General features: G+C 35.6%; 1 protein-coding gene across 3 annotated transcripts; it reads left to right on the top strand.

The window, feature by feature from the left end:
- Nucleotides 1–132: 132 nt before the first annotated feature.
- LOC140763341 (THO complex subunit 1) lies at nt 133–14,408 on the top strand. 3 transcript variants are annotated; one of them, XM_073101488.1, is made up of 22 exons: nt 133–312; nt 455–661; nt 2,200–2,283; nt 3,255–3,329; nt 4,848–4,941; nt 5,078–5,223; nt 5,365–5,436; nt 6,693–6,765; nt 6,846–6,911; nt 7,039–7,085; nt 8,325–8,393; nt 8,510–8,638; nt 8,733–8,798; nt 8,871–8,912; nt 9,304–9,420; nt 9,532–9,614; nt 10,846–10,912; nt 12,507–12,578; nt 12,786–12,836; nt 13,140–13,199; nt 13,291–13,440; nt 13,649–14,408. In XM_073101488.1, the coding sequence occupies exons 2-22, from the start codon at nt 554–556 to the stop codon at nt 13,931–13,933; spliced, it is 1,956 nt and encodes a 651-aa protein (XP_072957589.1). In that variant the 5' UTR covers nt 133–312; nt 455–553; the 3' UTR covers nt 13,934–14,408. The 3 variants fall into 3 exon arrangements, with proteins under 3 accessions (XP_072957589.1, XP_072957588.1, XP_072957590.1); XM_073101487.1 differs by having other exon boundaries at nt 13,291–13,452; XM_073101489.1 differs by lacking the exons at nt 133–312; nt 455–661 and having other exon boundaries at nt 2,245–2,283; nt 4,852–4,941; nt 13,291–13,452.
- The last annotated feature ends 985 nt before the right edge of the window (nt 14,409–15,393 follow it).

The following is a 15,393-nucleotide window of genomic DNA, read 5'->3' as shown; positions in this document are numbered from 1 at the left end:
TTTATATAAAATTTATAAACCTCCTGCAAATAAAGGTCCACCTACCTTTGCAAGTCTATTGTTGGGTTGGGCTTTTTGGGCGTTTTAATAAGCCCATTAAGACTGGATTCCCTTGCCTTCTTCCATGGAACCTACAATTTGCAATCACTTCCCGTTCCCGGGTGCTCCGAAGCCCTCAAAACCCTAAAAACCCCAACCACGATTGAATACTCCGATAAATGGCGACCGCGATCTCCATTGCCTTGATTTCCCTAAAATTTATCCCTTCGCCGGTGCATTGGTTCATGCCACTACGATCATCTCCTCGTTGAGGTAATCATCCTCCATTATCTGTTCGAATTTCTTGTTGGTCTTTGAAATCTTAGTGATCCTTTTACTCTTGATGTCAAAAGGTGCTCAATTTATCTAGTTTTTGTGTATTTCTGTTCTTTTGTTGTGAACTGTGGGCTAACAGGGGCTAATAAGCCGTTCCAAAGGCCCAGAGCGCAGAAGGCAAGCACGAGAGAGGAGGAGGAGAGAGAGATAAAATTGTAGCGCTTGGGTTTGGGTTTCCATGGCGGAAGCCCCAGCAGCGTCTGGACTCCGAATCGTGCTCCACCAGCACTCCAAAGAGCGCGCTCCCGTCCACGTCTCCAGCCACGCCGATCGAGACCGCGTCATCGTATGCCACCTAATTCCCCCTCTCTTCTCTCTTGTAAAATTCTATTGAGAACTACTTTATGTGTTTTGAGCTCTTCCAAGACTACGCTTTCTTCGTAGCTAGTAAAGAGGCAGTAGCTGGAGATGACTTAGAAACAGAGATTTATTTCTTGCCCAACTAGGTTTGTTACATGAATCTTTTGTTTCTCCAGTTACCACTACTTTTGTTGCTGCAGTTCATTAGAAATGGCGTATTATCTTGTGTCTCCCTTTAATGCCAAGTCTTATAGTTTATGAGTGTAGGGATATTTTATTCTATATAAGTTAGTAAGTTCTACAGCTGATTTGCCTGAAGTGAACTTGTCTCAGATATGCTAGTTTCAGGTTTCAATATTATTTGTTCGCCCTGTCCCAGAGTTGGAAGACTCATATCATTGATTTTAGGGTCATCTCTGCAACCTCTTTTTTCTCTCTTACCAAAGTTTCTGATCCTCACCTTTTACAAAAGTAGTTTTATTTAGGTCAATATCCATCCTCTTCTTTCCTTAGCAAGTAATTGTTTCTCTTTAAAGTGGGATTACTTTTCTGGCATATTCTTTAATATATGAGGCATCCTATGTTGACACTGAATTAGGACTTATGTGTAGGATAGATCATCCATCACATCTTGAATTTATTCATTCTTTACCATAGAGGCCTAACAATTTTTTACATCTGTCTCTTCTGACTCTAGTGTCAGGAATTTATGCTGACAGGGTATCTATATTGTGTAATCTTGTTATGTGTCAAGTGCATTAATTATTGTAAGTGCTAAATGTTGTGAAAGCTGCAAGTCCATGTCACCTGTTCTCCTTATTTGATATTGATACTATGAGAAGTTTTAAACTGGTATTAGGTGCATATTTATTGCTTATTCATCAATGAAGAACTACACTAAGGAAATAAATCTTCACATTTTGTCAACTTGGACGAAAAGGAAGATCAAGTAGAATCCAATTTGTGCAGAAAATAAGTCCATCAGATTGCCAAATATTTGATGTACCAATCTTGAAGTAGGTTACATTATTCTCAACTCTCAAGTTTATACTATTGCGATAGTTAAGTGCACTTTATTCATCGGATCATGTTTGCAAGATGCAAGCATCCTGGTCACCAAATGGAGTTTTTCCTAATATAAAGTTTAAATGCATTGAAGAACTAGGGAAAGTTTCATCTTCATTAGATACAGCAGTTTGCTGTTGTGCAGTGTAAGTTATCATTTTTGTACTATAAGCGATAAGGAACCATTATGCAACAATGCATGCAGCCATGCATGCTTAAGTAACTGCTTTACCTTTGCAATGATTCTTGTGCAGCAATTGTTATTTCCCATATTTAGTTGCAGTAAATCTCTATGTTGGGAGTTCAATGCCCATTTTGAAGTTTATCTTAAATATGTAACACTGTGATACCATCCTTTGCTGTTAAAAGTTTATGGTGGAACTTGTAGATTTCATTTTCTATTGCTTCTGGCTTACTTCTCTTTCGAAAATCTGACATGAATTCCTATTATGTTCTCAGGAAATATTTAGGAATGTGCTTTTGAAAAATGGATCCCCTGAAAATTTTGCTCTTCAAACAGTGCAAGAAGCTATTAAACCTCAGGTATTACTAGGATGTAAGATTTCATGCTGCTGATGATAGTGGATGATGCTGTTTATTCTAGTACTTTATATAATTGTAAGCACAAATGTAGATGGTATCGTTGCTTGTAACATGTTGTGTATATTGGCATGATTGGAAACCAAAAGTTTAAAATTGTTCTGCATATAGTGTGAGATGTGTATCCGTGTGTATATATATGTAGGTCATAACTACATAACATGCATGTGGTATTTTATGGGGAAAATTATATTTAACCTCTTTATGGTTATGCCTAAATTCACATCATCCATATAGTTTCATTTGTGTCATATTATTCCCTTGTGGTTTAGACTAAAGTACAACAGCTCATTTTTTTAATATTAAATTTAATAAAATCATAAGTCGAATTTGAAAATACTTATTACGTACAAAGTTGTAGATAATTAGATAAGTTTTCTAACGCATAGATAATTAGCTAAGTTTTCTAACACATCCAAAATAATATCTATCGAATTTTAGATGATTAAGATAATACAAATATATTGAACATATGTACGTTTATGTCATATTTTTGTCATCTAAAATCTTGTCTATATTATTTTGGATTCATCAGCAAGGTTATTCAATTCTATACAATTTTGTTTTTAATAAGTATCTTCAAATTTAATCAGTGGTTTGGTCAAATATAATGAAAAAATGGTTTCAATTTGGATATAACCAGGGGGTAAAATGATATAAATGAAAATATAGGGGGGTGAATTTAATTTAGGCCTAACCACAAGGGTAAAATATAATTTCCCTATTTTATATTATAATGTATATGTTAATATGTGTGAGTACTTTCTTTTCATCATGATGCATTACTGGTTCCATCTATTTGTGATTTATGACACTCCTCTTGTTGCAGCTCCGGTACCAAAATGATTGAAGTCATCATTTACTGATAGTTTTCTGATTGGTTGACCTTTACTCTCCTTTTTCTTTCATGCCAGAGACAAACTGTATTGGTGCTGGATGAGAACCAATTTCTCGAAAATGCTCTTCGAACTTTACTTCAAGAACTAGTGGTGAGCTGCCATATCAGGTTTTTTTATTCCAAGGATATTTTGCTGTCTCATTAGGATACAAAAACGCATGTTTTCTCACTTTTCATGTTTCCACATTGAGTATCTAAATTTTCTTTAAGGAAATTATTTGCAGTCTATATTATTCGTAGCATTTATCCTTCTTTGGTTGATTTATGAACTATACCTTTTCTGGTGTATGCTATCTTTTTTTTGTTAATATGTTATGCAGAAGGTTTCTTGTATCACTGCTCTTGAGAGCAGTAGGTTCACCTGGAGCATGCTTGATTTTGTTGCTGTTCTATATGTGTTACGATCTGAACTTGATGAGGAAGGTGGAAAGGGCTTTGGCAATGGTGGAACCAATTTGGGGCTGAGACAGATTATGGGCGAAACTTTAGAGGCCTATTATAGACGATTTAGCCGATAGATGGCCCTGAAATGTGGGTACGTTGTCACTCTCGAAGAGAGCTTTCAATGAACCCAAGATCCTAAGAATCAGATGGGTAGATAGTGAGATATTTATCAAACAGTGGATGCTGGTTGGAGACGGCAGACCAACTTGAGGTGATCTCTATAATTCTTTGGGGATTCCATGGGGGGAGGTAATAGAAGGTAGGTTTAGGGGAGAAAGAAAAGGAAGAAGGGGGAAGTAGGGTCCAATCCTGGGGCGGGGGGGGGGGGTAGGTGAGAAAGCTAACTAGTGAGAGATAAATTAGGGTCATTGTACAATATTCCCAATGTGGGTGCTCATCATACTATTTGATGGCTACCTTAGAATCAAGTCAGTTGAGCCCATGACTAAGGAGCCCAATTACATAGTGCAGAATTTAATAAGACTCAACCCTATCAAATGTTTTATGACTCAACCAAACTAAGTGCAAAAATAACAATATAGGAAATAAAATAAAAGGATTTGATCTAACTAACTAGAGCCCTCCAAGTCGGGTCATAACAATATGTGAGCCATATATAAGATTTTGTCGGCATGCATTTCATACGTATTATCATTTATGTTTACACTGTTTCTTCATGTCACCATACCTTATTTATATATGCGTCTACTAAGAAGGATCAAGACCTTAATTGAACTTTCTTAAATTATGAAGCATAAATTGAAGATCATTGTCAATGAAGATAGTATGCAACCTCAGTTTAGTCTAGAAAGCATCATTGTGTCATGTGATCTCCTGGTTTGGATATTTGAAAACAGGAAAAAGGAAATCCAACTTCAGTTGACTTGCTGCTTCCTAAGCATGAAGCAGATCAAAACAATCCATTCTGCGTTTTTCCTGTTAAGCAGCCATTCCAGCTTCTTTAGAGCATCTTTGAACACTTTTCATCTTCAGATGTAAAACCTTCTCAGAGGACAAGAACTCAATTCTTCCTTGTTATATAAATGTGTATATGCTAATATGCATTTTCTTCCTTTCTCTTAGTACTATGTTAAATAGTATGCTCTTTCAGTCTTTCCATTTTTATGTTAGATTTGCTGATGATGCCCTATATGATTATGGTTAGTCAGCTGCAGTTCAGTCAGGTGAAAGAACGATGCGATATGGCCAATCAATTGATGATGGAGAAGATGTTCATGGACAGATTCCTCATCTTCTAGGTCCTTAAATACCTCAGTTGTAATCTTGTGCTTTTTCTTCGGAGTTCGTTTGGTACATGTTTGGGGGAGCATGCAGTGAATGTATGCTTTTGTAAATGCTTGTTCTGAGATCTGTTGTCTTTTTTTGTCCCGTTAGACATTGTGCTGTACCTTTGTGAACGGGGACATGTTGAAGGTGGTATGATATTCCAGCTGCTAGAAGATTTGACGGAAATGTCAACCATGAAAGACTGCAAAGAAGTTTTTGGATATATTGAGAGCAAGCAAGATATCTTGGGGAAGGTGGGTAGTGGTTAAGCATTTTAATCTGATATTTAAATAATTATTAATTTTCACTTGTTGTCAACTACACATTCTTGGTTCCTTGCAACTATCTTGGATTGTTCATATTCTTGATGGAGCATCTTGTTGGATTGGTTGCAGCAAGAGCTCTTTGGACGGGGAAAATTGGTGATGCTTAGGACATGCAATCAACTTCTTCGAAGATTGTCAAAGGTTCCCACTCAAGCTTATTTCTTCTGTAATGAGCTAAATTCATATGTTGGAGTTCATTTCATACAAGAGGGAATCAGAAGCTCATTTCATGAGATAGGCAAGTAGATAGATGACAATACGAGTGGTATTTTAAGTTCTGGGGCTCATTCCACTAATAATTGCCCAAAGTAGATAGGCAAGAAGCTCTCAGGCTTTTTAAGTTTTACATACCTTGTTACATGGAGGAGTTATCATATCCAATATCTGATCTTGAAAGTAGGTTAGTTATTCTGTCCCACTGCAGTCAATAGGCCAATAATAGAAGAAAAGGAAAGGGAAACTTGGGGCCATTATGGTATTGGATAAAGTCGCTGAAGATCAGGTCAGTGAAGCTTGTAGTTTTGAAAGAGAAGTTCTTAATCTTAGTACTCTCAGAATTGAAAGCTTCAATGTGCTGTATATTTTCATTCGGCAGTTCACTATGTGACCAGAAAATAGAGTACCTTGTCTACCTGGGCTTTAATAGATGCAGACGTGTTCTTTACTTTCTTATTAACCTTTTTTATCCTAATAAAGTATGACTTAAGTATTTTGTAGCTGTTTCAGGCAAATTTAGGATCAATTTGTGTAGAGTCTTCTTACCTTTAAGAGTCCTGTTATACAGATGTGTAATGTCTGACCCATTCGTTTTTTAAGTTCAGCAACCTTATCCCTTTGATCTTTCTTGCTTTCCTTCTATTTGTGTTTTTTCTTCTACCGCTAATAGGGCATTATTTTTTTGTCACTTAATATCCTTTGTCAGGAAGCTTTTGCGAATCTGTGTACTTCCACTTTTTCTATAACTTGGAAACTGATGAGTTTAGTAAGAGTATGTGGTTTTGAATGTTCATGGGCACTCGTAGTGATGCCTGATCTTAGTCGTGTATGTCAGTGGAGGGAGAATATTAATATTGTTGTGAGTGATAGCTAACTAATTTATCTTTGCATATATGGTTGAGTATTATGCATATAATATTTTGACGAACATATGTGAGATTTTCTTCTATGTGGGAAAGGAGAACCTTTATTCTGTACACTTTGTACTTCAGAATTATCACATCTTTTTTTTTTTTGATATCATGAAATAAGCTTTTGATTGGCAAGTTAACTGTAGACCTGCAATGAATACATCAGGATGAGGAATCTTTTATTATTATTTGTATTGTCTTGTACATTCTATGGCATGCTTCATTGTAGGGCCATTTATTATTTGTATATTCAATTTATTAATTTCTCAGGCAAATGATGTGGTATTCTGTGGACGGATTCTTATGTTCCTTGCACATTTTTTCCCTCTATCAGAACGCTCAGGTATTTCAATTTCAGCTCTCTCCTCTATATTCTATGTATCTTTTTTATATCAGCACATTTCTGACACTTCGGTTTTACAGCTGTTAATATCAAGGGAGTATTCAACACATCAAATGAAACAAAATATGAAAAAGATGCACCTGATGGTATGCAAGATTAGATTACAAAGACTTTTTGATGCTATCACTATGCATTTTGAGTTTATAGAAATTGTATGGAGTCTATCCTTTCCTGTTTGTTTATTTACATGGAATTTCCTTTACAACATGTCAGGTGTTTCTGTTGATTTTAACTTCTACAAGACCTTTTGGAGCTTACAGGTTGGATTTATTGCCTTGTTCTCTGATTCTCTGTAGTTCAATCACAAATTGTGCAATTGTAGTTTCAGCATGTTGCATTCCTGACAATATTTTTCTGCTTGGATGTGTTGTTGGCTTGTAGCAGCCTTTCTATTATCACTTTAAGATATGCAGGAGAATGAAGAAGATAAATGATTATGAATGATTAGATCATTAGAATATAATTGCCCAAAATGTAGAGAATAATCTATGAAAAAAATGCTATAGTTGATTAAATGCTGCATAAACTTCCTTACTGTAGGTTTTGCTAAATAAGAAATTTAGAAGGTATTAAGAGGTAAGATATATTCTAAGGCCACATATTGTCAGGTGGATAGTTGACTGGATACAATCTTTCTGATTTAATATTGTGAGAAAAACTTTGATATGTTGCTGCTTAATTTCCTATTAAATTGATTAAAATTTCCTTGGTTTTATAGAATGATAATGTTTGGTTGTTGTTAGTGAATTTTAAGTGCCAAGTTTGCGGTTTACTAAGACAAGAAGAATGTAAGTTTTGACCAAATTGGCCCAAATATGGTGATATTTTAGATGATGTGATTAATGCTTAAGTAGAGTTTCTTATAAGCTTATGCTGTATTGTCTAGTACAGATGATATATTGTGATTTGTCCTGATTGAGGCAGAGATACTTCTTGCATCAACTGGTTCTCTGATGTTTGTTTCACAATAATGGATCTAATCAGGTAATGCAGCAATGTAAAAGAAGAAAGAATATTTGTTCCACTTTTTATCAGAGTAACTGGCTAATATACACAGTTGAAGTGAAGTACATGTTTTGAAGGTGTGCCACAAAGATCTCATTTAAGAATCATTTAATGAAAATTAAATGAAAATTATGGAAGCACCTTATAATCTTGCTCAAGATTTAAGTGATATACTTATTAAAGTTCTTGACCAACATAGGACTGCCCATGCACATCCTAGGCAGATCCTCGAACATTTTATGTATTATTATTCCTATTCAGAAACTCAAACTTTGAAATAATTTTAAATATTCCATAATTGATGTGTGAAATTATTCCTGGTTGCCTGTCTACCATGTACAATATTTTAAAACTTTGACTTCTTATTCTGGTCCACATAGTAGGACATTATATGTTTACACAGACAATTAAGCATCTTACACTTCTTTCTGGTTATAGAGGCTAACATTTCCATGAGCTATGGTTCTTATTTTATTTTTCCTCCCTATAACCAGGAGCATTTCAGTAATCCGGTGTCCACCACTAACCCATCCAAATGGCAAAAGTTTGCATCCAACTTAATGGTAAATCCTCGAGGACTAACTCTGGGGGTCATTCCTTTATTTTCTTTTTTTTTCAGTGAAGTTCATCATCTAGTTATGGATTATTTTAGTTTGTTCTTTGTTAAATATGATGTTAGATTGTGTTGGACACCTTTGAAGCTCAACCTCTTAGTGACGATGATGGTAATATGAATAATCTTCAACAAGAGGAGGAAGCTGCTTTCAGCATTAAGTACTTGACAAGTAGCAAGTTGATGGGATTGGAGGTACATATGGTCAAAATGGATCAGTTTTAAAGTTTATTATGGATAAGAATTCAGCTAGAGCTGCTAGATTACATTTATTCAATTTGTTCTGCAGTTAAAGGATCCAAGTTTTCGACGTCATATCCTCGTTCAGTGTCTTATATTGTTTGACTATCTAAAGGTATTGATTAATTTATCAAGTTAACTTGGGACCTCAGTTTCAACCTCTTCTGCATGACTTTCTTTTCTCCAGGCACCTGGAAAGAATGACAAAGATGGGCCCACAGAAAGTGTGGTTAGTATTATAAGTCAAAGTTTTAAATTATCTATGTCCCGTGCATTCATTCTTTTGATATTAGAAAATCGCGGTATCTATTCTTCAGCTAAGTTATCGTGATTCATTTTCCCTATATAGCAGATATTGTGATATTCTAAATGTCTGGGATTTCTCAATCCATTTTCCCACATCTATCTACTTCTTACACTGATGGCATATGTATTAGAGGCATTCATCTTTGATGTATTGAAGCTTATGATTTATTTAGGAGTTCATGTGTATAGCCAGACATGTTCATGCTTGTCATTAGATATGCTTTGATCATATATCCATGATTAAAGTTCAACCAAGTAATTGTTTGAATTGTTTTATACTTTTACTACAAATTATTATCTGTCTTTGTTATCAGAAGGAAGAAATTAAATCTTGTGAAGAGCGTGTTAAGCAGCTACTAGAGATTATTCCACCAAAAGGGAAAGAATTCCTTAAAAGCATTGAGCATATATTAGAACGAGAGAAGAATTGGGTTAGCAGTTCCTTCAACTGATCTATTTGTCTGCTATTATAAACTGAGTGTGACCTTTTCAAATCAGAAATATTCATTATATGACTATTTGCTTGAACATCTGTTTGCAAGGTTTGGTGGAAACGGGATGGTTGCCCAGCATTTGAAAGGCAAGCTACTGAGAAAAAGTCAGGTCAAGATGGAGCAAGGAAACGGTACACGAGCAAAATTTCTCTTGTTGTCACAGACAAGAATAATTTATTTTGCATATGGATATATTCTCTTCATTTTTAGGTTCACTAAATAAGCTGATGCAAGTTTAAGTGGTCAACAATTCTACTAATAAGGATAAGGATTCCACCCTATAGAATGGTTTTGAGTTTGAAGCTCTTATTTGACACATGTCTCTGTATCGTACTAGGTCCATTGAACTTTAATAGTAGCAGTTCGGCACAAATTGCTTTTTGTATTATATTTAATTGTTGTGCGCCTTATAATGAGGTGGCATTTATTGTCACATTCTCAAGGGAAAGATTACCACCTTTTCTATTGTTTGGATGAGATGTGCCTGAGTTCTATTGCTTCTAGTAGGTTGAAAGATAAGTGCATATGAGGAGAGAAGAGGTCTTTGGCCAACATCCGTTTCTTCAATTCAATTAATTACTAGGCAGCTGTTCTTTCCCCAAAAGATACCTTTTGTCAGCTAAATTTGACTTGCTGGGCCTTTGAAGAGAAACAGATAACCTAAACCATTCTTCGAGTTATGAGCCAAGAAGCAACCTAGTGGCGCGGTATGTTTAATGGAAAAAACCTCTTTACTAAGGAAGGTTAGGTACATCATGCTTTAACCAGACATCGCATTCATGATCCTTGTGCATTTTGATGCCTTTTAAGCTGTGAAAAATCTGAAGGATAGCATTTTATCATTTTAGTTTTTGGCGTAACAAGGGTAAAAAGAAGTGTTTCGAAAGGTAGTAGACAGACTTGGATGCTGTACAATTCTTGTTTGTGCTTCTTTCATCTAGATAGCTCATTTCATCTGCAAAAGAAAAGGTAGGCCTTTTTACAACAATTAATGGTGGTAGTTTAGACTGTTTAGAAAAGCTCTACACTACTAAGAAGGTACTGGATGCCCTTACAACTTGAACTGGTGGAGCACATAGACATACATAAGAACTTTGTGGTCAAATAAGAAATTGAGAAGTTACCATCAACTGTTACCGATTTATGAACTATGTCCTCTTTTGTCATGGGACTATGCTTGAAGCCAGCTGGAAAGTTGGGTAATGCTGTGCTTTGTTGGGCACCAAGTTTTGTGATGAAGAAAATGATTAAGAATATAAGATAACTCTTGTTTTGAGTTTCCTACTATTAGATATTTATTTTGAGAGGATGAGTTATATTTTTGCTGGATTTGATCTTTTGCAATCTATTTCATTGTCATAGTAAGCCAAGGTGGAGACTGGGCAACAAAGAACTATCACAGTTATGGAAGTGGGCAGATCAGAATCCAGTAAGTGTTATTTGTCACTTCTGATGTAGGATGCTGTTCAGCAGTATGTAACCTTGTCAATATTTTAGATAGTGATTAAATTTGCTATAAAGTTGTTCCTGATGCTATTTTATTAGCTGTGTTAAAATATTTTTCACTTGATGTCTGGTTTATACCATGGTTCTGATCTTGGTAAGATGTTGCCAAGCTGATCACTCTACAAAATAGGGAAGCAGACCTGTTTAAACATGTAGTATTATATAAAATGTTTTGTATGCATGATTTATCAGATAATTATCTTTTACAGACCTATTCACAATTTGTCCTTGTCCTAGACCACACCATTGGTGTTTGTGTTAAAAGAGGCATACAGATTTTGGTGGCTGACATGCTTATTGCTAAAGTATGCTGGAATTATGTGGCCATCTCTATCAATTAACCATCCTTATCTGATTGATATACACTTGACATATTAATTAATGAAGTATTGAAATTTGTTCTTTCCTTACTTGACATCACTTTGTAAGGTATTATTATCCTACAAACAGTGATTTCAAGCAATATGGGACAATCTGCCATTAGACACCTTTGATAAAATAGAATATCGTAACTTGCTCCATTATGTAAGAACCTCAGTTCTATTACAGTACCATTTGATAGGAGAGGAGCAAGAAGATGACAAGTGAGATTTTTACAGTATGAGGACATACTTCCTTCAGCCAGTGAGATTTCTTCAAGTTTTATGTTGATGAGTTATTATCACTGGTAAGTAGGGCTGCAGAAAAGCTCACCAGCTTGTGAGGCTCGTGAGCTCAGCTGGTTTGGAAGAGTTAGAAATCATCCTTATATATACCCAACCCTCATAAGATTATATTATTATAACTAAAAATAAAATATATAATAATTTTTTTAGAAATTGAGCCAACTCGAGCCGAGTCGAGCCAATGCTATCGAGCTGAGCCTATATTATTAGGTTTGATTCAAGCTTGAGCCGAGCTAGATTTTATTCATTTTCGAGCGGAGCCAAGCTGAGCCCAGGCTCAGCTCGTTTACACCCTGCTGCTAAGATTGGCAATGTTTGACCTGATATATCAAACTGACATGAACCTGAATCTATAGGTGGGTTTGGGTCTAGTATAAACGGGTTCATGTCATAAACATTTTGATCTGTTTAGCACAATTATTAATTAAATGGGTCATGTTTATATTTCTATTATCAAACAACTTAATCTGGTACCATATGGTTACACATGTATTAAATGAGTTATGGTCTAAGTGGGTTGATCACGTAATCTGTTCAATGAGTGGGGTGTGTTCATTCAAATAAACCAACCCATTTATTTGGATTGGTCTGTCAGCTTAATATTTTAGTCAACCGAAACAAATGTGTCTTGAAAAAATTTACTTGATCAAGCTTAATGCATGAATATGTCTTGTATCAAGCAAAAACTCTTCATCTTGTTGGTGCTGTTCTTTCTTAGATACTTTTTCCCCCTTTTTCTTGTTTTGTTTTCTTATTTGTGTTGTATAATAACCACTGTTATAGTTTTACTTAATCAGCACAGTGCAACTTATATTCTTATATGCTTCAAATCTTTAATTTGAATTTATGCAGAATGCATTGACTGATTCTCAACGTGTTCGCATGCCGTCAGTTACAGAATACTGGAAGGCCCTCGCAGATGATGTAAGTACTCGTGTATATCGAGATGTTAATATTGGAAAAGTGAAGTTTTCTCTTTCTAGTTTTTTTTGTCTTTGAGTTCCCTTTTAATGGTGTACCTGAGTTATCTCAGAAAAAGGTGTACCTGAGTTATCTCTTAGATTGAGCTTGATTCGTCATTCTTCTATCGCGGATGTCCATTGTGTTGAATTTTCTTCCTTTGAACTGTAGATGGATGCTTCTGCTGGAATTGAAGATGAATATCACCATAAGAATAATCGTGTAAGTTATAAGTTTCTGAGTTCCTTTTTAGTTTTATATTGATAAATAAGTCACGCTTTTGTTATCTTTTCTTAATGGAGTTGGAATTTAGATTTGCAATCAATATTACAGCTCTCACTAGGAAAACATGTTTGCTTATAAAAGGCTTTAAGTTAGTTTGTAGTGGAGTATTAGCTAGAGCATGTTTACCGTACGAAAGTCTCCTCCCTTGGTCTCGTATGTGCTTGAATCAACAGTGGTTGGGATGAACAAATTGAGTATAATACTATAATTTATAAATGTTGTTATTACCTCTAAATGCAGGTATACTGCTGGAAAGGTCTTCGATTTTCTGCTAGACAAGACTTAGAAGGATTTTCTCGAGTATGATCTATTTCATCCAGACTTTACTAATGTTGATACGAGATACTCTTTTTCTCTTAAACTTGTGAACCAAATGTGACTTTGTTTGCAGTTCACCGATCATGGTATTGAAGGAGTTGTACCTCCGGAACTCTTGCCAGCAGATGTTCGTTCCAAGTTTCATGTTAAACCTAATGAGAAGACAAAACGAGCTAAGAAAGAAGAAACAAAAGTTGCCAATAAACTACATGAAGGAAACCAGGTAATCCAAGAGGTATGTTTTGCTTTTATTTAAAAAGAATACTATTAACTTTCATATCTACTAGTCAGTGATTAAGGCAATTTACCACATTTATTAGACAGTACATGGTAAATTTTTTATAATGGATTTATATTCTTTTCCCGGTAAAGTTTAACAAAGTGTTTATATCAGCCTCTTGACTTTATGTGAAATTTTCTACCTGGAAAAGGTTGCTACAGCAGCAGTTGAAACTGATGGTGGTGGAAGTGGGGCTGAGCAAGAAGATGGAGTTGCTCCAATGGATTCTGATACTGCAGCATTAGAGGAAGGTCAGAAACAGAGTCCTGAAATGGATTCTGGACATGAAGCTGGACAATCTGAAGCAGAACCAGAAGCTGATGCTGCAGTCAAGAGTGAAGAAGTGCAAGCTATGGTACCGACAGGAGTTGATCAGGAGTCCGATCCCAACCAAGCTAGTGATGATGCACAAGCAGAGGATACAGAAAACACATAAATTTTGTCTGATAATCGGCAGCAGAAGTAAATTTTGCAATTTAATTGAAAGAAGGATCAAAACTGAGGTCTTAGCTGCTGGAAGAGCTATTGTAGAAGATCATCTTGATGATGATGGCAAGACATTCATCCATTTCAGAAGGTGCACCAGTACTCTTTATACAAAGGAGGCTTGCATCTTGTATAATGATAACTTATCCTTGACCAGACCGGAAAGGAGAGAGTTTGATTGATTGATTGATTTATTTTTATTTCTTGAAGAGAAACATAGTCGGATATCAATAGGCATGGTGGTCATGGTGTGCTCTTTTTGCCTAGGTCACGCCAGTAGATTGATAAGTAGACAATAATTGGATACCAGCTCTAACATGTATGTACATCCTATTGTAAGTTTCTGTCTGCACTTCCAGATGTTATAAGGCCTAGTTTGGTCGGTGCATAAAATAACAACTTTATGTGCACATATTAGATGCAAATGAGGTACATATTTAAGTTTATGCATATTTTAGTGTTTAGTTTGGCACAAAGTAATGCATACTTTGGATAAGAAAATTAAGCTTATTTAATATGAAATGTATTAGTTTTAATATATTTAATATAACTAAACAAATAAAAAAAAGTCAACCAATTACACATCCACGGAGAAATAAATTTAAGAAGAAATTCCAACCTTGAATGGCTGTTTATTAGTTCTAAATGCCGTCCACGGGATTTTCCACAAACCAGGCAGGAATTCCCCTGAGAACATTAAAACATAATTCAGTTCATGAGGTCAAGTCGTATGATCTGTATAAATCTACAGTAAGTCTGTATGCTTTAGTATATAGTACGCATAGTTCCACTCAGCGTAAGCATAAGGACCAATTCGCAGAACGGCATAGAGAACTGCACTCTGGATTTCCTTTATGTCATTAAGGGCCTTCCAAGTTGTACTGAAGAAGAAAGAGAGTGTTCTAAGGATGCATTCAAATATTGGTCTGATCTGATAGAAATACAAACCTCTCATCTCTGTGGCTTATTCCAGAAAACGTCGGGTCTTTATCCCATCAAGACCGTCTTCTTTTGCCTTTTGGATCAAGTCAGGCCACATCTAAAACAAAAGTTTTGATTAGTTTACAAACACTATTGCATACATCTCATGTCTAGAAACAATGGCAGGAAAAAAAGAGTTGAAGATAGCGAATTGTATCAACCATGCAAAAGAAAACTCCAGTTTCATGCACGCAAACGAAAACGCTTATCTATTCGTACCTCAGGAGTGCTACGTACGTGGGTAATGAATCGATCTAGAGATGAGGATGCATCGTCTCGCCATTGGTGATTATAGCTCGCAAAGAAACCAGCACCAAAAAGGACACCAAGATGCTTCTTTCAGATAGCTTCATCTTTTCTTCCTATCAACATGATGAAAGGAATATTATGTCTGTATCTTTCAATGGCAGGAGTACTTGTAGGATCAAA

The sequence above is a fragment of the Typha angustifolia genome, chromosome 7 (assembly GCF_048772165.1).
Source record: "Typha angustifolia cultivar Huaian chromosome 7, ASM4877216v1, whole genome shotgun sequence".
NCBI lineage: Eukaryota > Viridiplantae > Streptophyta > Magnoliopsida > Poales > Typhaceae > Typha > Typha angustifolia.
The sequence above is the reverse complement of the archived record's forward strand: the minus strand, read 5'-3'. Positions and strand labels throughout refer to the sequence as shown.